This window comes from Sylvia atricapilla, chromosome 2, assembly GCF_009819655.1.
Source record: "Sylvia atricapilla isolate bSylAtr1 chromosome 2, bSylAtr1.pri, whole genome shotgun sequence".
Classification (NCBI taxonomy): Eukaryota; Metazoa; Chordata; class Aves; order Passeriformes; family Sylviidae; genus Sylvia; species Sylvia atricapilla.
Genome location: NC_089141.1, coordinates 24232579 through 24258707, shown reverse-complemented (window position 1 = coordinate 24258707; position 26129 = coordinate 24232579). Strand labels below are relative to the sequence as shown.

Genomic DNA, 26129 nt, shown 5'->3' with positions numbered 1-26129 from the left:
CCATAACAGCCTAGTTAAAGACTAAAGGCACTTGCATGTTTGTCCTGAAGGGCTGGCAGACTTTTCCTTGAGAAGCAGTTTCCTTCCTTAGATGGAAACTGCAGTCACATTTTCAGATGCAGGTCTGTGTGCAGATCACTTGTCTCATATGATGGTGACAGTAGGTTAAAACTGCTTAGAGTTGAGGTTTTGTCATGGCAGGGCTGGAAAACACTACTGAAACAGGTTTTCATGTTGCATTCATACTGATAGTTGAAAAAACCAGAGACAGCAAAGACTGGGTTTTGGTTTTTTTTTCCAAGTCAGTGTCTATAGTAATGACTTGAAACAGGAAGGCTTCAGCTTCATTCAGTTAATAACACTTTCTTCCTAATGTTTTTCTATATGTTCTTACCACTCCTTTCTTCTCTACCAACAAACAAAAGAGGGCGAAGTGATCCTTTCAGGTACCAGTGAAGATTGCACTTGGATTACAAATTGTGTCAACTGTAAGGAAAGGAGGGGGGTGGAAGATGGGTGTACTTGCCAAAGAAATCCTGGCAGTACCTTGAGATCTCTGTTGGCATTACCATTGCTTTTTAAGATAACGGACTAGGTAAACAGGCTTCAGACAGGCCCTGGTATGTGGTGAGCTGTACTTGGCAGCTGGTTACTTGTACCTGGAGTTTTCTTGGAAGAGCAGCTATTCTGGTGCACCAGTTGACTTGTTGAGTGTAGAAACTTCTGGTCAGGTTTTATATTTAGGGATTGTCTTAAATACAGACACGATGCCTAGTCAGATACTGCTGTCTGTATATGTCCTAATTAAAATATGTGGTTCATATTTTGTGGGTGCTAGTCATATTTTGTGACTAGTTTAATGGTGGAATTAACAGCATTTCAAAGTCTGATAGATTTTTGGGGCAACATTTTAAAAATTTTTTTATAACTGTAAATAATTCCTGGGATTGATTTTTATGACGGAAATGATTTTGGTGTTCAAAGACATTCAGATTTTCAGCTTTCTCCTTTACAAGGTGGATATCAAGTCTAGCAGAGAACAGCTGAAAGTTGGCAGTTAAAGTAACTTTATGCACATGAGGCATTCACCTCATGTGATGAAACTTGTACTTAAAGGGAAGAATTGGAAAGCTCTTGCTTAAAGCTCACGTTCTTCAGCCTGTGCTAGTGGTGGTGTAGCATTTCTCATAACTACACTCAGCTTGGAAAAATCGAAAGAAGCTGATTGCTGAAATTAAGCAAGCAGTTCCAGAAATGATGCACAATCAGTTCTGCTGTTTGCCATCATCGAAGTAAACAGCTTCCCTCTTCCAAATTGGCATTTGGAGATGTGGCAATCCAGTTAGAAGTGCAAAGCTGTCTTAGTTTATGCGTGTACACAGAAGTTAAGGGTTTTCTGGAAGCAGTGGCATTTTTTCTATGCAAGTAGCTGGAGAGTGGGGAGGTAGTGCAGGGTAGTATTCTTTCTTACTTCGTGCTTCATCCTCCCAATATTCTTAAGTGTGTATAATTCATGTTTGTGTTTCATATGATGTTTATATGATGTTGAATGCTGTGTTAAGTGGAAGGCAGATCTGCAGTTTTCATATGACAGTGTGGTGCGTGAGGTTTTTTTCTGAAAACTTGTCTGTATTATAGACAGTTTTAACAGCTGTGTGAATTACAGGATGAAATGAAAACTGTATTAGTAGAGGGGTACTTGAAGAAATAGGTCTAAAATTTAGTATCTCTTTTGAGAGAAGATAATGTTTTGCTCTACAAGAAGTAAACATATTTTGAGTTGTTTTGTTTCTGATGTACAGAGATAGAATTTACTCAGTGCTTTCTACAGTCCATCCTTTAAAAAAGCATCTATGCCGAAGGCATTAAAAATGACACTCAAAAGCTGCTATAATTGCTCCCATAAAGTTGGATTAGGAGCTTTCAACTTCCCTATGGGTTCTGGAAGCTTTACAGGCACTTGCTCAACTTCTGAAAGAAGAATATGTTGCAAAAAGGAGGTGTTCTCTTGAGGCGTATGCATGTGCAAGTACGGAAGTGGCACAGTGGGTGATGTACCTGGAGATACCACCAAATGGAGAAGATCTTACCAATCTTACCAGTCTGAATGGGTTGTTGGCTGCCACGTAGTTTGCCTTTAGGGATTGAAAGCACCTCTGGTAGCCAGAGGCTAAAATTGACTTGGATTTTAATGTAATGACAGTCTAATAACTACCTTTGTGAAAACAGTTTCCAGCTTGCAGTTGGTGGCCTTGTCTGGTCCTGGCATCAAACTGGTTAGTGCAGGTATGGTCTTTTATCTCTGGCTCATGTGTTTCAGGAGTGCCAGAGCTGATGAGGGGACAGCAACTGTGTGTGCCCCTTGGTCTGTATGCTTTACGGTTTGGGAACTGATTTTTTGCACCCTGGCCTTCAGATGGGATGAGTTTAAATTCTGGGAGATTTTAAAGCCTAAAATGAATAATCGTTGTCCCCATGTCACAGGATACTTGTAATTTCTTGATGAATTTGCAGACAAGCAGGGTGGATGTTCAGTAACACAGCTGGGAAATAGGATCATCCTGTTTGCACACTTGTGTGCAGAAGTTGGGGAGTATGAGTTTGTGATGGCTTCTTTCCCAGCTTCAGGATAAACACTCTGTAGACCAGTTTTTGATTGTGCATGTATCTGGACAATGATGATTTGTACACAAATTCAAATTTGCCTTTAATCACAGAGAGGCTGTATAGCTGCAGAGGAGGCTGAAATAATATCAGTGACTGTCACTCAGCTCTTGAGATGGATTGGAGTGTGTGGTTGGGTATCAGGAGAGGTACGCTTCCCATTTGAGGGAATAAAAAGGAACAAACTACAAGCTGACACTGTAATTCTGAGTCACAGATAGGGAATAAGCAGGCCAGGAGAAGAGCTGAAAGGAGCAAAATATATCTGAAGAACAATTTGAGTAAAAGGAGAAAGGATATGGGAATACAAATTAGGGAAGAGATATAAAACTGGGTAGAATAAGGTTTAGGTGGACATAACTAGTCTTGAACTATATGCACTTTGTCTTTGAAACATTCATTTTTGGTTTAAATTCAGTAAGCCCGCCAGATTTGTGAAACAAATGTGGTGCAGTTTTATAGGAATTTGAACTTCTGCTTGCCCTCTGAGTAAACCTAAATGTGCTGAGCTCCAGCTGACCATGTTTTGCATTAAAACAATCAGAAACTGCCTGTTGTACCTACTGCTGTAATTGTCAACTGTTCACAAACAGAATTGCAACACTCTGTAGGCTTGAGGTGGGACTAGGAAGTTTTTGTCTTTGGGTTTAAGCCTCTTTGTATTCCCCAGGGTTCTTGCTTAATTATGAGATGTGGGTTGCTTTTAAGGAGAGGTGAGTTTATGGTATGATCAAGTAACTTCAGACTCTATAAAAAAAGAATGCTGCCTATTCCAGGTAATAGTAATAAACATAAGGCTTTGTAGCCTTTTTGACTTCAAGGGATATTGTCACTTTTTTTCTTATCTCTGTTAGTTAACTGACAAAATCTCACTGTTTGTATTAATTCCTGGGCTTCTTTGCTGTTCCGTGTTGTATCTACCCATTGCGATAAGTAATTCTTGGTGTTTTTCTTTCTATTTTTGTTGCTCTGATTTGTGTTTGGAAAAGGCTCCAAATTACTACTTACAATGTTTCTCCAAACAGTATGGTAAACTTAACTGAATGAGGGATTCTGTAGATAAACTGCCATACAACCTAAACAACCATCTCTGAAAAAAGCCTTCTCAGTTCCTTCATTCGAGTATGTGATGAGAAGAATAGTGCAGAAACTGATAATCTTGCTGATTTCTGTTCACTGTTGGTCTTGTCATAGAACAAAAATACTGTTTCATTTGCCATTGTAATATTTTTGATACACTTGTCTCACTTTATTAAGAAAAGAACCTTATTTAAGTGTTGGAGTTAATCACAAAAGTTACCCTAGTAAACTGTTAAAAGGTAACCCAAGACCAAATATAATGAGCTGAAGTCATGCAAGCAGAAGATGTAGGTGGCCTCTGGTAACAGGTTCAATGATTTTTGTAGTGTGATATCATAAACATTACCTTCAGGAAACTGCTTACATTTGAAGAATAAAAATGTGCAGTATGCGTAGTAAAGCATTAACGAGTCAGCATTTAGAGTTAGTATATGGAAAATCCTGAGTTACATACTTAGAATGGCTTAGGATATATTGCAAACCCCTGTAATATTAACATTGTTCTCAACACCCATCCATCAAAACACTGAGGTTTTTCATGTCCTGTGAATCAGAAGAACTGTGTATCTTGTGGAGCAAACAAAAATTCATAATTTCTTCAAGGTGCTTTTATTGTGATCAGCGATAAGGATTCAAACTGTGTGCATGTAATGATTTCAAATTGGCTTTTGACCAGTGTATTCTCTCCATCATGCCTTTGCAACATGGCAGTTCCAGCCATGTCCTTTTGAAAGATTTGGGAAGATTGCATCCTGTTCTACAAGACTCTTAACACGGCTGAACTTGTTTTTATGCTTGGATTTTCTTTCAGAAAGTTACAAATCTAAATTTTGGAGTAGTGTCGGGGCAAAACAAATGAAATCGATACCAGTTAGTGAATCATTTAGTGTATTTTAGTGTACTGTCATCTAGGATTTTTCTTTTATAGGTCAGGTTGAATTTTTCTTACTTTGGTTTGGTGTTTGTTTCTTTCCCAACAAGGTGAGCAAAGACATTAAAAAGGATGTTTATCATAGTTATATGAAGTATAATATTTGAGAATTGTGGGCTTCCAAGGTACCCTAATTTAAATACACGGACAGGAACTGACTTATTTAAAAAAATATTTTTCCTAATTTAATTCATTAGTAAAACAGAACTTGCTGCTTTTATTTATACCTATTTGTTGCTAAATGTGTGGATGTGTTGTTAACTGCTTAAAATGACAAAGTGTTTAAGTGGGGATGAAACCCTTGGTCTTTAGTACCTTCGTAGTGTTTGGGGTATTCACCAGTGCTGTTATTCCTGAGGAATCAGTTGTTCTCTCTGGTCATAGAGCTTCAGGCCGAGTTCTCTCTGTTGCCACTTAAATGGGTAATTTCTTTCACTAGAACCTAAATACATGGAAAAGCCCCAAATAATTTTTCTTACAGTTTCTCTGTTGTTGCCATGGATGCTTGTTCCTCACTGCCTGCAAATGGAGTGAGAGAGGGCATGGTCTGGTAGCAGATTCTACTGGTAGATTGTTTGGTCTCTTCACAGCTTCCCAAGGCCTGGAAGGTGTCACTGAAATCCATTTCCAGCAGGGCTCAGGTGCTGACCCAAGGCAAGAATTGCACTGCATTGTTTGCTCCTACAAGTGTGGCTGTTTTCACTTCCAGCTTGGCTGATCAGAACGGGATCTGTCTGTGTTGCCAGGTCTCAGCTCAGTCTAGTGCCTGACCGCTGGGTAAGAGTTTTGTTCTGTGCAGGCTCTTGTCTCCAGGGAAGAAGAGTTGTATGCTCTAGGCCTGTCTTCTATGTTACCATCGCAGCAGCATGTAGTATTGAAAGCTGTTCTCAGGCTATCTTGTAAAGAACAAGATAAAAGTAATATTAAGGTGTACTGGCCCTGCACTCCTGCCCTGAAACTCTGTCCAGAGGAGGAGACAGCTCTGCCCTGCTGCAGACGACCCAGTAACAGAGGTTTGGGTCAGAAGAGCAGGCTGTAGGTGTGTTCAGAAGCAGAAATTAGGATGAGAGCCTGACTACCTCCTTGCTCTGTGGCACTCATTTCCAAGGCAGAGGGGAATACCAGTGAGGCTGCTTTGTTTGTTAGTACTTGAAAGCAGCAATGTGCAGATGCTTGATGTGGCCTTGTCTCTTTTGAAGAAATTTCTGTAGCTGAGATACTGGCCACTGACTCAATGGTCTAAGCTTGTTATTTCTGTTCCTCCTAATTTAAGATTTACCTGGAGAGGATGGGCATTCATGAAGAAGCAGATACCTTTTAAAGGTGTGTTTTACTCCAGGTAGAATTCCCTTGAGATGACATCAATGAGCAATAACTATGGTTGGTCACACAGCTGGGAGCAGGCAGCCTACTTCTAACCTGGGCTGCCTTTGCTGACACTGAAGCTCTCAGAGCTGGAGCCTGTGGCACAGAGGTGTGCAGCTGTTTTGGAAGCAAGCTTTTCTTGACCCTTAAGTATCCGGAGTAATGTGTAATTGAAATAACTAAGCTTCGTGTCTTCCTTCTCATTCTTCTGTATCCTGAAAACTAGGCTTCTTACCACATCTGCTTCAGTCTGTACTTTCCTGAGGCCTGTCTGCTTGTAAGAATACAATGAAAATTAGATCATGAAATTGTATTTTGATAAGTGTTCCTGGTATATTAAGCCAGTTTGAAATAGTTCATAATATTTTCTTTTCCGGTTTTGATTTAGAAGGTAAGAAATACCATACTGAGTCAGGTATTTGGTGTTTGTATATCCCAATATGAGGTCTTCAACTGTGACAGTCACATTGCTATTTAGGGAGTACAAGTGAGGCTGGCCATTCTATGACTCACTATCCTCCCACTTTTCTAGGATCCAGTCATCAGACTGGGAACATTAGAGGCTGCATCCTTGTCTACTCCCTTTAGTATCTGTTCATAGTCCTGAGATAACAGGTTTCCAAAGCTCTTTACCAGTTATATTGATCTTACCTACTGCCATCAAGTATTTATTGCCATTCAAGTAAGTTTTGAATATATTACACCCTCCTGTCTCCATCATCTTGCATTCAGATTGAAGAGCCCCAGCCTCTTCAGTTTTTTCTTCCAAGGCAGCTGCTCTGTCTTTAATCCTTTAGTTGACCATTACTATACCTTTTAAAATCTTGCTTTGCCCTGCTCATATGCTATTCTTGTCTCCACATCTTGATTCTTAAGACTAAGTTTTTACATAGCAGCACAATTACTTTCTGCCTTGTTCTGAGTTCTTCCAGAACTGGTTATGTCCAGTATCTAGATGACATTTTAATGTGTGTTGGATGGTGAGCCTGTAATTTCAGCATTGTCACTGATGACTTCAGGATCACTTCTTTGAATTGTAAACTCCAACTATAAATTCAGTATGGAAGCCCAATATGATTTCCCTCCCATTTATTTTTGTAGATCTGTTTACATTCTGCATTGAAGCTCATCTGCCACACTTCACTTACTCAGTTTAGTGAGGATCTTGCAGAGTTCACAGTTACTACCGTTGCAGCTGGCTGACCTGAAAAAGCTTAGCTTTATCTGCAGACTTGGAGGATTTCACTGGGCACTTCTATCTAGGTCAGTGAAGATGTTGAATAGAATGATTCCTAGCAATGCTGCCAGGTCAGCTCCACTATTGACTTCTCTACAGTGGAAAGTTGACTATTAAGTCTCACCATTGCTTCCTAGTCTTTAGCCAGCTTTTTGCCTATAATTGGATCTTTCCTCTATAGCCTTGACTTTTTGCCATAGACTATGAAAGGAGCACTCTGAACTTTTTCAAAGTCCAAGTATGTGTTTTCCTTGGACTTCTTTTACCTGTTTGCTTGGAGTGCTGGCTGGATTTCTCTTAGCCAAAGACATATTCAGCTTGTTTCAGCAGGTTGTTTGCTATGCTCTTAATATTGGCAATCTTGCCATGGATGGAGATGGCATTTACCCCTAGAGACTCCCACTGGAGAATTTTTTTGGGGAGCCAGTTGTTGAAGAACTTGAGAAAAACTTGCAAGTAGTGAGATGTTTCCTCTCCTGACTCAGTGTGCCCAAAAGCATAGGTTTGGATAATGTGAAGTGAAAACTCAGTTATAGTTAGAGCAGTCCTGCAGATTTTAAACTACATTGTGTTACAGGGCATATTAGGCTAAACTGGGTAGATGGCTTCATGTAAATATTTATGTGACTTGCAGTTCTAGTACATTAATTCTGATGAAATTAAGAAAAAATTAAGACAAGTGCTGAGCCATTCCTAGCAATTGTGTTACAGGTATTTTCTGATAATGACAAGAATTATCTGTGTTAAGACTAACAGACCCCTTACCTCTTGCTGCCTTTTTGTTGTTGTTGGTTGTTTTTGGTACAGATTTACATTAGTTTTCCTGGTGGGGAAGTCTGTCTGGCCCTGACCTGTTCAATCCACCGTGCTAGGGTTTTTTTTTCCACAGCTGTGCTGTGAAACCAAGTAGTGAGATGATCCAGCCTTGCAAATGTGTTTTTTTAATTAAAAAACATAGGTTGCTTTCCTCTTCTTTATTGATATTTATAGCATAGCCACACAAACATTTTCAGTATATTTTAATATGTGATGAGTTATGGTAGAAGGGGAGAGCTGCCACAGCGTGTGGGAGACTTTTTAATCTAATTTTTAGCTACCAGACAAAAGCAACATGCAACTACAGTATCAGCCAGTAAGTTCTTATGTAAAGCCCATCAAGTAAGGAGTTCTAATCCTGTTCTGTATAAAAAATGGCTTCACAGTTGTGGCTGCTGTGTTGATTGTGATATTATTTTCATGAAGTCCACTGCTACCTTTTTCTAGTACAGTGTCATTCTTTATGTGCAAATATGTAATATGCAGTAAATGTTGACTTGTGGCCACAGGGTATGGTAATAGAATATTGAACTCCTGTAGCATTGCTTTGATCTAGAAAGACTTGTGTCGGTGACAGTAAGTCATTATTGAATCCTGATAGGAAATATGGAAGACAGCAAATTGCTTTTCTGCTTGAATTAACTTTTATGTTGCCTTCAGATTGCTCTCGTTGATGCTGAAGCTGAAATAATAGAATGTGAAAGAACATGCATGTGTAAAACTGCAGTATATTGTACTGGTGTGTGATTACCTACTTGCAAGGGATGTTCCAGTGTCAAAGCTCAGCCATCATTTTGGAGAAGGGAATGATGGCTGTGAAACCCTGGAGCTCAGCTTGTCTGTTGGAGGCTTACAAGCATCTGTATATTCACCAGTTTTTGTCATAAGGGAGAAATCCTGTTAAATGTTTTGTTTCTCATAATTGGACTGGCTTAAAGTGTTTTTTTTGAGAAATGGGTTGTCTGTGTTGTGTTGATCGTGGCCATGGATTAAACTGAATGTATTTCGTAGACAATTGACCTCTCCTGTGTGGATTCTGTGGGGACTTCATTATCTGATGGGGTAAATGGTAGGAGGCTGGATTGTGAAATTTAAAGGAATAACTTAGATCTATTAAAAACCAGTGTGTATCTACTCTGCTATGTTGAAAACCACTGCAGTGGTATTCTCAGGATGTTATTTTAATTGTGTGGAAATCTGTGAATGTTATCCTGGTTTGTTCTGGTGACTGATTTTTTTTTTTAAACCTAGTGATGTTTTCTTAGATGAACATGAAGACCCAAGATACTTTATGTTTTTTTTCAGTTTTCAAAGCCTGCGTTTGGGGAGTGTGTTCCTATCTTAGCTGTAGATCTTTCTGTTTTAATATATCAAGGAAATAATGAACTTCTTAGCTTTAAGAAATGGCTGTATAGTTAATTTGACAGAATTTTCTTGGTTCATGAGCCATATTGTGCTTCCAAGCTTTAAAGGCCACAGGTCTCCTAGTGACCAAGGGCATTTTCTCCTCTGGATACAATTTCTAATTCTGTAATAGAATGCCCTGGCTTTCTGCTCTTGAGGCCTAATTTTGTGTCTAGATTCTTTAGTGATGAAGAAACCTTCATCAAAAACTTGGAATTGTGGAGGAAAACTTGGAATTGTGGAGGAAGCCAATTTTTATTCATCCCATACAAGTATGATACATCATGTCAGTTTATTCATCGAATCCCAGTTTTCTGCAGAATAATTCTGCTGCCCTGGCAAATGAGCCAAGAGTAAAGGTAAAGGAAGATCTGTTGTTGGGATAGATGGTGATCAACTGTTAAAGTCAAAACCCCATTTTTAAGTAATACTGGCATCATCCGTGGTGTTGGAAATGGGGTGAATTTGGGTTTAAATACTTCCCACCCATCTACTTTTGATGAACCCACACATTAACCACCTCTGATCAAGAGTAAAACATAAATATCTGAAGGTTTTTCTTTGTTGCTTCGTTTGTGATGCAGGCAGCAGGCATTACATCCACTAGGTTGTATCTGCCTTGTCAGCTGTCAGGATCTTTGGATGTGACAAACTAGAAGGAGCAGTATTTGGATTAAAAAGAAGATTGTATTTTCAGGTTGTCTTACAGAGGAAAATAAGTATTTTGCAAACATTATTGCCAATTACAAAGTTATGTACCAACTCAATTACGTGCTTGAAGGAAGATACTGGGAAAAGAGCTGGCTCTTTTACTTGCACACTGAATTGTAGGGCTGTTTAATTTTATCAAGGATCTGAAGTGAAATATTAGATGTTTTCTTATATGCAAGTATAAAGAAAAACAGAATCTTGGGTTCATTTCTTGGCAGATAAAGGACAATTACTGATTTGATTGTTATAAAAACATGTTTATTCAGAAGAATGTTTCTACTAGAAGAAGAAAGAGTATACTTTGTCATAACTTTATCTAAGCTGAAACATGAGCAATTTTTTCTGCTTTTTGTTGCGTTTTGACACAGCTTTTTAAGATGATGAGTCTCATCTTGCCTTTGCCAAAATCCTTCTCTGATAAGTTTGATCTGTGCATCCATTATCACTCCTACAGTGCCAGGCTGTAATGTCTTAATGAAATTTCATTGTGAGTTTGTGGTTAAGTGGCTGCTGCTGTGGAAAATAATTTCTATTCAAGACTTCCTGTCTCAGCCAAAATGCAAGCATTCAAGCATATTCTATATGTTCCTTTTCAAGAATGACTTTCTTCTCAACTCTTAAGTCACTGCTACTTGATCTTTATTTTATGTTGTTGTGACCCTCTCCTATTTCCAAAATCAAGCTAAGTGTTTTATTTAGTCTATTTAAAGGCAAGGTTTAGATTATATTGTTTCTCTCCAATTGGAAGATGAATTCTTGAGCAAGATGAAGACTAATCCCATGTAATAATAAATACCTGCATGCTGGGTAATATGCCTGAGCTGGCATATTCCTTAGCCATCCTGGTCTTTGAACAGAACTGTCACTGCTTGCTACTGTTGATGTTGAGATAAGGTTCCAGCTTTCTACTGGATAGTTTTGACACTGATCTGCTTTAGAGACATCCCTTCTCCTTATGACTGTGTAGAAATGGTTGATTGGCTTACTGTGTGTACTACCTTCAGATCCTGGGCTGAGTTTCCAAACTCAGGAAGAAAAATCCAGAGATACTGCCTCTGGCTTAGGAAGTTCCCAAGCCGCCTATAGCTGAGGTCTGTGAGAGTGTGCTGGGGCAGCTATCCCTGCAAGTTTGTCCTGTTTTATACTCTCCTTAAATACTAATTGCTGCTGTAAGACAAGGGAAAATGGGGTCAGTGAAGCTATGCTTTCTCTGTTATGTGCTTTCTTTATCTTGATCAATATAATATTTTTTTTTTTAATATGCGCCCTTTTAATAAAGAAATTGTATTCTTCAAAGTGCTTTGTTGGTTATAGTCTTCTGAGGCAGGTAATGAAACCTTTGTCTGCAAGAACATTAGATTGTTCCTCTATATTTACTCTCCTCTGAGATGAATGTCTGTTGTTGTGTTGAAAGTAGTCTCCTTACCTGGACCAAGATAAAGCATTGCCATTATTCTCCAGCTATAACAGCAGTACAGAAATATTAGGCTCCATTGTTTCCTTCTAGAAATGGAAATCTTTTGCATGTACTCAGTCCTGGCTTCATAATACCTGGTTTATCTTGCCTGAGATTTGTGGGATGAGGGTATATGCAAGAAGAGAAGGAAAAGCTAACAGCGTTGAAACCTGAGTGTTTTCCCTCCAAGACCATCAAGCCTGTAACTAAGAAAACTTGCTGCATAGCTGGCATAAAAAGCCTAGGTCCTTCAAAACCTACATAGATTTGGGACAGCAGCCCTGAAAAACTGCCCCTTCCACACAGGTACACGATTTTTGCAGATACATATATATGTATGGATAGATAGATACAGATATATAACATAACAGTTTGTTGCCTTTAAAATTGTTCTTGTGTTTTTAGGCTTATCTTTTACTTAGTATCACTTATTTTCTGCTTTGTGATAACTTCAAGAGTTACTGCCTTTTCCTGGTATGGAAAGTGACAGAATTTGGGACAAGTCTAATTTTGTTCCTTATTTTTCCTCTTACTGCCATAATTGAGAGGAATTTTTGCTTAAAAAAGTGGTTCTCTCTTCTCCCTGTTTCTAGATACCTGTCTCTATTTTAGGATTTCAAGCCTCAGCAGTCCTCCTTAACAAACAATTCCAGGAACAGTTTGAAAATTTCAGCTGTATGTGTATTTTTCCCTGAAAGCCTCTGTCTGCTTATATGCTAGAAGAAGGGAATAAAATCCCTAGATGCCTGGGTTTGTTCTTAAGAGAAGTATTTCTTTTGTTCATGTTTTCTTTCTGGAGAAAACTTATTCCCATTTTGTAGGATTTATTTTACTAAAATCTGTGTATTGCAATAAAATATTTGGAGACGTCTTCTGTAGTTTGAATTATATTATTGTCCTTTCACTAGGGAAAAATTCATATTGAAGTAGGTGTATTGTTTTTGAGAGAGGAAAAATAAACTTCTTAGCAGGTTTAAGAAGCTATAGGGGAAAACAATACTTTCTATTATCTAAAACATGCATTTTAGGCAATATAGTTACTCTCCTGAATAAAGGTCTGTGCTGGTGTAATGTAACTTGTTTGCTGGGGTTTTTTTAACCATAGGAGAAATATTTTTTCAGTTGTTTGACAGTATGAGCTTGTGTTTTTGCTTTGAGAAGGCAGAGGATGTGGTTCCCAGGTGCTTCCACTTCGGTTCACCCAAGCTCACAGCTTGGCTGGTTCAGCCCGCCCTTGGCACAGGCTCTCGTGGCAAGGAATTGCTCTGGCTTCCACCTCCTTCCTCTGCCAGCCCCAGTGCTCACGTTGCTTTGGGCAGGCACTTGTCTTCCTCTGGAAGCAGTTGGGATGCAGTTCACCTTCAGACAGCAGTCATTTGATACCTGCTACGAGGGCAGTGAGGTGTCAGGATGAGAGGGCCAGGATTGTCTCTCTGTGGGCAGCTACTCTCCAGGCAGCAGCTCTGCAATGCCATTGGGTGTGGGTTTGTGTTACACGTAGCGTGGCTTTCCTGGGAGTACAGGCAGTCAGGAACAGGCTTGTTCCCAGTTCTTCCTTTCTTCAGATCTAGCAACTGCTTGTCCTCAAGATGAGTCAGTTCAGCTTGCTGATTTGAGGCTTGCTTTATTTTGGACATGGATTAGTTTGTCAGATCAGTAGGCTAAACTGACTCATCCTCTGGCTACAAGATTGCCAGGTTTGCTGTGGCAGGAACATGAAAGTGGGAAGTAAGACCATATTTTTTTGGCAGTAGCCCCCACTCGGATCAGATTACGTATAATTTGAAAATGAGCTATAGTTTCTCTGGTTACCTTAAATAGCTTTAGAGATGTCCAACACTTAGTTCTCTTGCTGTTCTTGCTCTACTATTTTTATTACTTTAAAAAATAAATAAATTTCAAAAGCTAGACTTGCCAGTGGTGAATAGCTTATGCATCTGGCTTCTGAAATGCTGCCTCATGTGTAATAATAGCTCCTTCACCAAGATAGCTATTCCTGCCATGGGGAATATCTGCATTGCACTGATGGCATGCCTACAGTTTCTTAATGTTAATTGAGATAATGTTCTCCTTGAATTCAAAACTGTCTTTAACCTAAATGGACTTGTTCCATTCCTGTGCTGTTCTGTGGCACAATCTAAAGCAGTAATTTGAGATGGATGTAGAGGCTGTGGAGTCTCTTAAAGGTGGTCTGTGCTCTGCAGCATGAATTGAGCAGTGTAGCACAACTTGATTTTGTTCTCTGGGGTAGCAGTTGCAATGCCTCTTTCAGTCTTCGAACAGTGTTCAACTTCAGCTCATGGTCATCTTAGGGATTCAGATTCAGCTAATTTTTGACTGTTTTATTCACTGTACTTCCTATCCAAGGTAGATGTTGGTTCTGAACAGCTGGCAGTTCACTTATTCCTCCTCCAATCTTAAAACATAGTCACCAAATGCATTTTCATAATTAGCTTAATCTGTTTTTCTCTTAGAGATTTGGTTGCAGTCTCAGATGCCAAATGAGCTGTTTCTCACTCTGGTTTTGATCTGTCTCGTTGGCTGTCTGGGCTGGACTCTGGGTCCAAGATGCTGTTTCTTGGTCGTAGAGTGACAAGTACATTCTGTATTTCTGTAATGCATTCAGTGAAGCCGAAGAGAAAGAAAACATGTCAGTTCCTAATTGAATAACATAATTATGGAATACTTGACAGAAAGGAGAAGTGGCAAAGGGAAGGAGAGTCCTCTGATATTCTAGAGCAGGAAAATGTATTAGAATCCAAGGCTCTTGCAAGGGGAGGGCTTAGTCCTTTGCCCTGTCAGGAAAAATTTGCAGGTTAAATGGGTGTTACTGTTCATTGCACCTGGGTTTCCAAGTCCACCTCTAAATACAGAAGTTGCTCTTCATTTTTTAGACAAAAATTTCAAAGTTTGAAGGTGTGCCTTTGTGATAAGGATTGGCTTCAAGGGGGACTCCAGCAGATGTGGAGCTGCTTGCTTTGTGCCCTGCTTCTTTCTCCACAGTCTGGGAGGTTTGCAGAGGCCACAGCTACCCGGAGGCTCTGCTGGCCTGGGCTGCCTGCGGAAGTGGTGACAGCAAGTGTTTCACACCCCTGGAGAACTCACTTGTGGGTTCTCTCAGTTATGTGTTAATATGCTTACAGTCATGCTCCAAATTCTCTCCTTGATTCTCTGCTCTTGCTTCTGCTTCTCTGTACTTTTCGGTGTTAGCATTTTGAGGGGTTGGGACCTTTTGGGATTTTTTTTACCTGTGTTTTTGCTGTTCCTTACCTTCGCTTTATTTTCTGTTTTCTTTTGCCTATTTCCTTTTTGGTTCCTCCCTCCCAGCGGGGGCAGGAGCTGTCTCTTATTCCTGGTGCTGTGCCTAGCGCAGTGGGGTCCTATTCACACTTCATACTTAAGCGCTGCTGTAATTACCACAATAGAAAAATGTTTTATTTAAACCTCCAGTAGGAGAATAGAGACTCCCTCTAAGATGTATTAAGATGGTCTTAATTTGTGCAAGTGTGTAGTGAGGAGGGTCTTGGCAACTTGCAGCTACTGCAGGTGGCTTTCTGTGGGTTTTGCTTCATGGTACAGTCTTATGCATTTGAAGCCTCTTGGTGGATGCGAAGAGAGAATGAAAAGGAAAAACAGTGGTGATGTCTGTTCTCGGGGGTCAGAGATGTGCTTGTCTCAGTGACATGTACATTTAACTGGATTCCAAAAGCTCAAACAAATGCAGTTAGAGCAGAGCCAGGGAAGCCTCCAGCAAGTAGACTGCCTCCCTACTTTAGCAGTTTGCAAGAAACTATTTTAGTGAGAGGTTTTCAGGTTGTACCAGATATTTTGATGGGAAGATTGTAGATCACCTGGTAATTCCCCAGATGAGGTGTTTATTATTTGGTATTCTTCGAGGGGTGGGAGTTCTGGAGTTTCTGACAGTGGTCTTAGAGTAGGCGTGTCAGTAGGTGACCAACAAAGGATTCACTCATCAGCCCTGCTAGAAGACACCGATGGACTCGTTCAGGGTCAGCTGTTGAATGGCACTAACAAGTGGATAAACACGATCTGTTTGTAACTCGGGCTTCTGCCTGTCAGGGCTCAGTTACAGAGGTTTATAAGTTACTCCCTGTCAGCTGAGCTGCTATAGCTGATAGCTGTCTTTGGCAAGTATTTGCTAAATCGCGTTCCCCAATGATGTAAAAGGACAGATAACTAAAGAGAACTTCAAATAAGAAATCCTAGTACTGTACATGCTGAATTTCTCAGCTATCAATTAACTCAGAGCTAAAAAGCAAGAGAGTATACTACTGAGGCCACAGTCTTATGCTCAAATGATGTCATACTGTTTCTGTTCATTCCTTTATCTTTGTCCTTGTCTCTTGTGCTGCATTTAACCTGTAAGCTTTTTGGGGCTGAAATAGCCTGATCTAAGATTATAAAAGCAAAATCTGTTATGATCGCTTTGATACTTGCTTCCAATCTGTGGAATCACCTTCTCTAAATTTCAAGTTCATTTATATAGCTTTTATGGGGTGGGTTCTTCTGCATGTGGGTGGAGAGAGAGGAGAACAGAAAGAGTGCCTGCTAAAAATAACTTGTTAACAAGCATGAGACTGCTTATGAAACCCCACTGGCAGCTAGTGTTTAGATTACCTTAATTGTATGTTTCTGTGTTTTTTTCCAAAGCAGAAATATAAGTGTAAGCGTTCTTGTGGATATTTTGTTTAGTCACAGAAAAAAAATTCTTTCATGGTACTCTATAAGGTAATTGTGAAGAAATTTTTCTCCACCTGAGTGTTAACTGCAGCTCTCTTCTTTAGCAATTTACGGCTTTGGTCTATGTTTGCCATGACAAACAGAGTACTTGAAGCAAGCTCTATGTTAATGAGATGGTTAACATAGACCTTAAATGTGCCTCAGAAAGGCGTGGGCACCGTCTTACACAGCGGTAGGAGGGACAGCTTATAGCAAAATTATTTTGTTTCAGGCACTGCAAGTAAACATCCCTTCTGGATTCAGCTGTTTGGTTTATAAATCAGTGGGGTGTTAACTTGCTGGGATTTCGTGGTGGCCGATGTAAGCAGCTGATTGTTGGAATCCCATCTGCCACAGTTGGATCCAGGGAGGTCATCTGATGGCCGATGTGATAGGCATCTGGGCTAGATCAACAAGGCTCTTCCCATCCTTTTTCCTCTTGTGTTTTTTGTTTGGTTTTTTAAGCTGTTCAGAGTCAAGTTTGTGCTGGAGCAGAGAAGCACAACTGCGTGGCCGATACTGTGCTGTGCTCCTTTCGGCTTCCATGGTTGAGATATAAAAACCTGTAGAGAGTCAGTGCCTTAGAACTTCATGTGACCTTTCACTGGACATTTTAACAAGCTTACCACGTGAATGTTCTGGGGCCTGCTCACTGCCCTGCTTATTCTTTAAAGGTTTGTTTACAGTCTTTAGCATTAAGCTTTCAAAGGGAGTGAATTAAATGCCCCCTCCAAAAGTCTGTGATAACCTCTAAAGAGAGACTTAAAGCCCCAATGGCATTTTGAGTGCCTGAACTGGGATGCAGTAAATGCAGCTGCTGTTCCTTCTGCTAAATTTTAGTTTTTCTTTCTTTATTTATTTTTTTCCCCAACAGATAAATAATAGGGGGTAAATGTCTCTGCATCTTGATGTAATTTTTTGTGTTTATTACATCAAATATAGGCATATGAGGCATGCCATTACTTGTCACAGTCTGCTGGAAGTACATTTAGTTTCTTTTTCCTTTTTTAGTGACACAATGATCTCAAAAAGAGGTCACTTGAGCTACACAGTTTCATTTTTATAATAAAGTTATATCACCTTTCTAAACTGTTTACTTTTTATTTTGTAGTGGTAGGATAGTTTATTTCTCTAGGCAGAAGTCAGTCACTGGTATTCTGTATACTTTTTGCACCATTTTTCAGTTCTTTCATGCATCAACTTAACACTTAGTGCTTTGAACTTGCCATTCTAGAAACTGTTGAGCAAAATGTAGAGCTACAGTTTTTTGAAGTTACAGGTTTTGCCTTCTGCAAGGTAAATTTTTTTTGAAAAAATTTTTTTGAAAAAATTTTTTTCAAATTATTGACATGTGAACAGCATTGTTGTTTGGTACCAGTGGAATGAATATTTTCCTTTTACTTTCTCCCTTTGTGTCCACCTAGAGGCAATGACAATTTTGATTTCAGGGTATTTTAGAAGCCTTTTCCCTTGGTGATCTTGGACTTGGCAGTTGTTGCTGAAATTTGTTCTGATTATTTGTCTTGGGATTGAGCTGAAGTGAATTGACACATAGTTAACTGTGCCTGTCATTTGATCTTTAGCAATAAAGCCAAAGAATGACCTGTCATGCTTCACATTCTCATTGTTTATCACTTTACTGTGTTTTTGTTTAAATTGCATTCAGATTTTTGATTTTGACTGTTGTGGAAAGCAGCATATTTAATATTGAGTTATGATACCTTTGCATTAATGCTATGTTGAAAGAAATTACTTATGTGGGCTTTGAACTTTTGTGACCTTCTTAAGACCTGGAGAAACATCACGTTCATCCTGTACGTGTTTTCTTATTTCAAGCCTAGCTGTGCAGTTCAGCAGTATTTTTTAAGAAAAGATTCCAGTCTAAAATAAAAATCTGTGTTGCAAAAATAACTCTATCTTTCAGAGTTTTTAATAAGGAAATTATTTTTTCTAAATTTTGTCCACCTACAATTCTGTCCCAAACTCTTGCAATTTCTGTTTCTAGTCATTGTTAGCAATATGCTCTCCACCTGCAGATCAGAGCTCTCTCTGAAGTGTGTTCCTTCTTCCTTTTAGAGATAATCCTCCAGTTTTCTCTTTGACTTACATTGTTTGCACTCTTAAGTCTCAACTCAAAGTAATATATTTTTGCTGACCTTATGATGTCTGAGGCTTCTTTCTGAATCTCTAGTGTTTTGAATCATCACTGCTGAATTTCAGCTATCAGGATTGAGCACGCTATTCCAGTAACTGTTCAATGGGCGTGAAATAGCAAAGAGACTTTTTTTGGTCTGTCTGATGTACTTCTGCTTATGCATCTAAGGATTGCTATAGGTCTCAGTAGCAATGTGTGCTTCTGTCTCAGCTGGGATGTCTTGCAAGTCAGAATTGCTGACTTGACTTGGCTGCATGGTGTGTGATCTTGGGTTCTGGGTCCCTCTGCTTAATTTGTGCCTGGGTTACTAAGGAAGGTCAGCTGCTTTTTCACTGATCTCTACCCTGTGCATAACTGTACATGGCTTTTCTTTCAGATTGTTGATAAAAGCAGTAAGTGTGAGGGTAAAAATTAATGCTGGTGGGACCTCCTATTATATTTTATGTTGAATTTATGGGCAAGTGTATTATAATTTTATTAATAACCACCTTTTTAATGTGTTTCTTCATTGATTTGGGATGTGATGGCAAGTCAGAAACTCTACAGAAGTCACAGTGCTTGTGCATCAATATTTTTATCTTCTTTTTTTTACAAATGAACCTGTAGTCTCTAACAATATGGAATCCAGCTATCTGGTCTCTATGAAGTACCTTACTGCTTCTTCATTCATTATCAAAGTAACTGATATGGTACTTAAGTCTAAATTGTTGTCAAAATAACAAAATTGTATGAATCATTGCATCTGTCTTTGAAATTCTCTGAGTGTTCTGATTCTTTTCAAAAATCACTTCTCAGACTTCTTAGTTAGCCCTTCCAAAATCATTGGGTACAAATAAAGAGGTTCTTCTGATCTTGAGTCATGTCTAATGGCTGCTTTTTTATTGCAGTATTCAGTTACAGTCAGGAAGTCAAGTAACTTTTTCTGTACTAAAACAAGTGTGTGTGTGTGAGAGTGTGTGTGTGTATTTAGTGAATGCACCTGCATTATCTGGGTGATGACTCTCACACTTACAGGTTTTTGTTCAATGTTTGACCTAAGCTATTTTTGGAATTCCAGGGACTCCTTTTGTTTGGAGTAAATTGAAAAACCAAACCATGTTGTGTTTTGTAAGACTCCTTCCTTTGATTCCCTGAGTTTTTCTGATTTGATCCATGAATGTTCATTTCAAGACGGGTGGAGAAGGACTTCTTACAAGGGCATATGGTGATGGGGCAAGGGGGGGGGATGGATTCAAACTAAAAACTTGAGATTATACATAGAAATTCTTTACTGTGAGAGTGGTGAGACACTGGAACAGGTTTGCCAGAGAAGCTGTGCATGCCCCGTCCCTGAAAGTGTTCAGAGCCAGGTTGGATGGGTCTTAGAATAGCCTGGTCAAGTGGAGGCTCTCTGCTGATGCTTGGGGTGTTTGGAACTGCATGAGCTTTAAAGTCTCTTCGTATCCAAACCATTCTGGGATTCTTTGTGGTTCTGTGGTTTTTATCTTGTACTATCTCCCACTAGGTAACATTCATGCAGTTCACTGATAAAGAAAGGAAGTTATCTAGTAAAACAGTTCATAAATATCATTTTAATACTTTCTCCCCTGTACTGACTCATAATAATTAGCTCTTAATGAAACTAACTTTTTAAAAAAATGTATTAACAAAATTAGAAAAAGAAAATTGCTAGTGATTTCTATTGCTGACAGTCTTTCCTCAAGCATACACTGGCCACGTTAAAGACTTTCAGAGCAGCCGCTGACCACCTCCTTCCTTCACCTGCCATGAACAGTTATCTAAGAAGTCAGGTGTTTTATTCCATAGCCTTATCTGATGATCAGCACCAGATTGCAGCAGATGGTTCAAGAAAAGTTTTCTCTCAGAACATTTGTTTCACAAAGTAGTCAGATCTTCTGACCGTCCAGTTATCCGCGACTGAGAAGAGCCACTGCGGTTCTGATAAATTTCCATCCTCCTCGGGTTGCTCATTTCTTTCTAGGTAGTTGTGTCAGCTGCTGGTTGTAACCTAATCCCATGGACAGGGGCTGGATCCAGCTGTGTCAGGTTTCTGTGGAAGTGGCTGCTTACAGTGTGGTGAAGCCTTATGAAGGGGAGTATTCAAGTGACTTAATATTGAGCCATATCTTAATGGGGAGGTGACACTGAAATTTGAAACAAATCAGTGAAGATATTTAAGTGAATGCAGTTATGGGACCTCAGACATTGTACAGAGTGTGTTGTAGGTCTGTGAAGCTTTTTTTTAGGGCTTAAAAACAACCTAAGTAATATCTAATGGAAAAGCTTGTGAGCGTTCTGGCGAGGAGGAATGTAGCACCTGGAGGAGGGAAGCAAGAGGAAATAGGTTAAGTCAAAGAGAGGAAAAGATGGAGTTTGTAGACAGTGCAAAGGATCAAGGTTTCATTTGACGTAGGAGTAAAGGTGCTGTAATCATTGTACTAACACATTGTTTCTTCATTTCAACTGTAAAACACATGGAAGAGGAGGAAGAGGACACACATATATAGTTGAGAGAAAAAAAGGAATCTTAGATCTCTGTATGTGCATTAAAGTGTGGTTTTACTGCTCAGTCAGACACTAGACAGCTAAAGGGTTGTAGGGCAGATATAATTTTGGACTTTCTCCAGGCCCATTCAGTAGAAGGTGTGTGTGTGGGTGATCAATAGCAAAGGATGCCTTTCATGGTCCCTGAGGACTGAAGTGAATTTTATTGAATGACGTCTCATTTGGCACAGGCCAAAAGTATACATGCAGTACACTTACAGATGGTCACCCTTGAGCTTAGTAGTAGGAATCTGCAGCTGGTAGGGTATATATGAGACAAAATGCTTGCCCTGTAGCAGGATCCCTACTCTTACCTGGGTGAAAACTAAAACATCTGCCAGCCATGTGGGTTTTTTCCTGAGATGCAAAAATACGGTTGTAGCTTGCACTGATGGCCTGTGGTCTTCTAAGTGGAGTGTGCTCATTTCTTCCCACAAACTGATGAGTATTCTCTGTTTTCAACAGTGCTTTCACTGATTTTACCTAATATTTGTTATTTGTCCCATGTGTGCATCATGTGCTAAAGGCAGAAAGTGAACTAGATCAATCAGAGCACTGGGAAATAGCAATGTCTGGATTTTGGTTTCAGTTTGACATCAGAATTGTGGAAAAAGCTCCTCATCAAAAAACGCCAAACCCAAATACCACATCATGGATGTTAAACATCAGTACTGTGTGAGGAAATGCTTCAAGGGTTCCATGAAATATACTGAGGGCAAGTGTATTATAACTATTATTTTTCCTTATGCTTTTACCCTGCATGTTATGAAGGTTGTTGGCATAGATGATGGCTACACAGTCACATGAATTTGCTTTTTGGTTATAGTAAAACAAGGTCATATTGCTGTCAGCTCTAAAAAGCAGCAGATTCTGGACATGTTCTAGTGATGCTTTTCATGTGAGCTGTGCTATAAGAGCTGCTTAGTATTTTGCTATTTAGTCCTTCTTCAGTTTTTTTCTATTTAATGTCCTAGTTCTGTTTTAGACCTTACAGTCAGAGGTGTCTGTGCACTGGGGGCACCGAGTCTGACAGTCCTAAACAAAGTAAGAGGTGAAGGGAGTGAGATGAGAACTGTCTAGGCTTCTCTTTAAGACTTGCTGTGGTATAATGCTTCTTGATGTTTTCTGTTAGGAATCTGTTTGGAGGTACTGAAGATTGCTGGGCAGGGCTGTTTCCTCTCTGATATCTTCCATCATGCTGAGGCTAAACCCAGCATATCTGAAAGCTGTTTAGTGAACTCCTTTATGTGCTGTTTGGCTGGCAAGTCAGTGCTTGCTGTGCAGACAATTAAAGCTGGGATAACCATTCTGAACTGTGTATGATCTTGTGAGCAGTACCTATGTCTGTGTGGTGGAAGGAGTGGCAAAATAGGCTTGGTGCCTCTGGATGCTGCTGCAATACAAACATATGCAAGAAAAATTATTTGCATACTTTGAGCAGCAGTGAGATGTTTTATTCTTGGAGATCAAAGCTGTCAAGTGGGCAAGGTGACTTTTACCCCTATAGTCCCTCAGGTTCAACAATACTGGAATAGAAAATAACTGAAACTCTTAACAGGCTCAACATCTTAAACACTGAAGTCCTTATGGTGTGTTCTGTAGATGGTTTGCAAAAACTGTTGTTTCCTGAAAGCAGGAAGCTGGGAGAAAGCTCTGAGTCCTAATGCTCTGTGAATTCTGGTAAAGAAACAAAGTAATTCTTGGTGTAGTTTTTAAAATGTCAGTGCATACACTTCTAAGCACTGATGATTTCAGCAAGTTTAATTAGGAGCTGTTTTTCCCTGCACCTAAAGGAAAGTGTCTAAAGCTGACTGGTTTCTCATTTGAGCTCTGGAAAAGTTGGCTGGGTGACTGCAGTTTGTAGGCTGCACACTGGGACAAAAACACTTGTGTGAATTTCAGGGTTTGCTTTTGTGGACAAGGAGGTCCCTGAGAGACCTAAAGAAAGTCCTTAGAGTAGATCTCTTGATACCAAGCACTTCAAATCTCAACCAGTGTTGCCAAGGACAATTATTTTTATCTCTAAGAGTTCACAAGTCTTGATTTTTAGGAAAATGGAGAACAAAACTCTTTAACAATAATCTCAATACTCTGGTCTAGTGAATCCTGCCAAAAAGAAAAAAATATGCCCCTCAAAAGTGAGCAGGTAGGGGATTACCTTTTATGTGATGAGGGTTGCTGTAGTGAAGCAGGTGTAACTTATTTGTGTATTTTATGAGTTAGAATGCTAATCATAGAATAATTGGGCAAATAAGATGCATTGCTGCTCTGAGTTATACTTGCAACACATTTACAAAAAAAAGGCATTTCTTTGTATTTTTTGCTTCTTTTTTTTATTATTTCTTACAGTTATCAAAGAGGAGAGTGAATTTTTCATGCAGCTACTATGCTTCTGTTTATGCTTCTCTCTCTCTCCCTGTAAGAAGACATTCATCTGTCTAGTATTCTTTCTACCCCTTGCCCCATTTTCTCTCCAAGTCTGTAAATCTGCATCCCAACTTCTTGTGACTCTTATGGGGAAGGGCTATAACTACTCTGTATTGCTTAGCAAGTAATTGACACCCTGAGCACTAATGTACTTTATTTATATTTGATTTGTTAATTTGGTTCATAGGGTACTTGTAATCATAAAAGGAAACAATTTGTAAGAACCTAAAAGGCAACACAGGAGATGAATAGTAGTTAATGTGGATTTTTCAGGAGAAAATAGTTTCAAGCTACCTGCTTTTCTTCTGAATCTTAGAGGTACAGAAGAAGTAGTAGTGGATGTGGTTATCCTGACTTTGAAGTTTTCAAACTATTTTTCTCATGGGAAATCTAGGAAAACAATGGACTAGGGGAAATCCCATGAAAGGCATACAAAATGATTTGATTATTTTGTTTGAGCATAACAGGAGGTAAAAAAAAAAAAAAAAAAGAGATACTGCATGAGTTTTTGCAGGGCTTTTAGGCAGTCTCATAGGATTCACCTGTTTCCACCTATTTCTCAGTAAATTTCATGTAGCATCAGGAAATGGATCTCCGGATAGTGATTGAAGGATGTGCCAAGCTGGCAAGAGAGTTCAGTAACCTTGGATGCAGTTCAGTCAGGACAAATGCAGAATGTTAGGCTTTGGTAAGAGTAGTCAGGTGTGTAAGTGGAAAGTGGATGAGGATTGGACAGGCAGCAGCTCCGCAGAGGAGAGTCTGGTACACCAGCTGGTCATGAGGCTCCAGCATTGCACAAGCTGCAAACATTGTGCTGGGCTGTACAAACAAGTGTGTTGTAAGCTGGACACAAGAAGTTGCCAGCATGCTGGGTAAAGCTGACACAAACTTTCTTCGCAGAGTATGGTTTTAGGTGCTGTACCTGAGTCATTTTAAGCAGTGAGGGGTGAGGTTCCCTAGAGAGAAATAACTTTTCCATCATAATGTTTTGCCCTCATATGAGAAGGAGGCAGTGTGGGGAAAGAGAACAGGGATGAGCTGTGCCATTTTTTTTCCATGCTCTTTTGGAGCAGAGCAAGGGGCATTTTGCCTAAACTGCACTAAAGCTATTGATCAACCTATAGAATTGAAGAGAATACCTGGAGAAAGTTGTGGAGAGGTTTGTTAATAAGCAGATATGATGAGCATTTCTTGAGAACAGTTTCTGTAGAATTGTGGTGACTGCTATGGAACAGTAGGTTCTGGTTTTTCTTGCAGCCCTATTTGGTTCTGCAGCCCAAATCTGAAGGGCTCTTTATTGCAGCTAAAGGGCAAGAAATGCCTGGAGTGTGCTTGTAAAATGCCTAAAGCTTTGCTCCTGTTGTGAACAAAATCAGACTTTGAACAGGGTGAAGCACTGTTGGTAGTAACAGTGGGGCTGAGAGTAGGTGACAGTGCCTTGATGGGAAAGTGGCTGGGCAAGTGCCACAGTGAAACCCACAGCTGCTGCATCTGTGCCAAAGCACACTCACATGTGCAGCTTCCACTGGGATCTTGCATCCTGAGCACTGTCCCTGGCTGTGTTCTGGTTCATGTTGAGATACCAGCTAAGTGCCTGCTGTTCTCATCTTTCTCCCCCTTCCACTGCTGCCCCAGCAAGTGCCTCCCTTCTTTGCAAGAAAGTCCAGACATGGAAGAAGGGAGGACCAGGATGGTGCCATCTGATGCAGCCTAGGTTTCGCTTCAGGTGCACACAGCCAGGTTTGACAAAGGTTTTGCTTCCTAGTGCTGCAAGCTGAAGCTTTACACGTGGGTGGATTTGTAAGAAACTTAAAGTGCTCCTGGTTTTTGTTGCCACATAAATGCCTGTAAAGATCAGAGTGCTGATCTGAGGTCATACTGGCAGTTTGGTTTTCTCAGTTATATGAAAAACATGGGAAAACACTTCATTTTGGTAATGCAAATGTCTCAGCTCTGTGTTTAATATCACTTACTTGATAATGATATGTAGGGATAAGTACTTGGCTTCTTTGGGCATTACATTTTATTGCTCAATTATTTGCCTCAGGAGAGCAAATTTTTGTTAGCAATAATCTAAATGAAAAATTGTCGTCACTCTATATATATTGTAAAACACATGCTCAGTGTTTGCTTTTCATTTTGTCAGAGGTTTTCTGTTTTTCTCTGTAATACTGAAGTACATATGCTGATCTAAGTCTTTGTCTTACCCTCCTCCATTTTAGTCCTGTTGGTCATCTTGTTTATGCATGTGTTTTGATTATTTGTGTATCTTTTGCTTTGCAGGAGACAAAGATGGCAGTAAGGTGACTACAGTAGTGGCAACTCCTGGACAAGGTCCAGACCGACCACAAGAAGTCAGCTACACAGACACCAAGGTGATTGGAAATGGATCTTTTGGTGTTGTGTATCAAGCCAAACTCTGTGATTCAGGAGAGCTTGTGGCCATTAAGAAAGTCCTGCAGGATAAAAGATTTAAGGTGAGCCTATGCATAAGTTCATAGTATTTTCATGAATGTTATCTCCTTTTCCATGTCTTTGATGGCAGTGTTTTTGATTTTCTTAATTTATTTTCACTGGAGCACATAAATACGCATAAAAA

The 26129-nt window shown here is 39.6% G+C and overlaps 1 protein-coding gene across 2 annotated transcripts in view; it reads left to right on the top strand.

Annotated features, from left to right (window-relative positions):
- Positions 1–26129, top strand: part of GSK3B (glycogen synthase kinase 3 beta) — a 146889-nt gene that overhangs the window by 28264 nt on the left and 92496 nt on the right. For both annotated transcript variants that reach the window (XM_066341005.1, XM_066341003.1), the window contains exon 2: positions 25814–26007. In XM_066341005.1, the coding sequence (XP_066197102.1) occupies positions 25814–26007 (194 nt within the window). The remainder of the gene's footprint in view (positions 1–25813; positions 26008–26129) is intronic.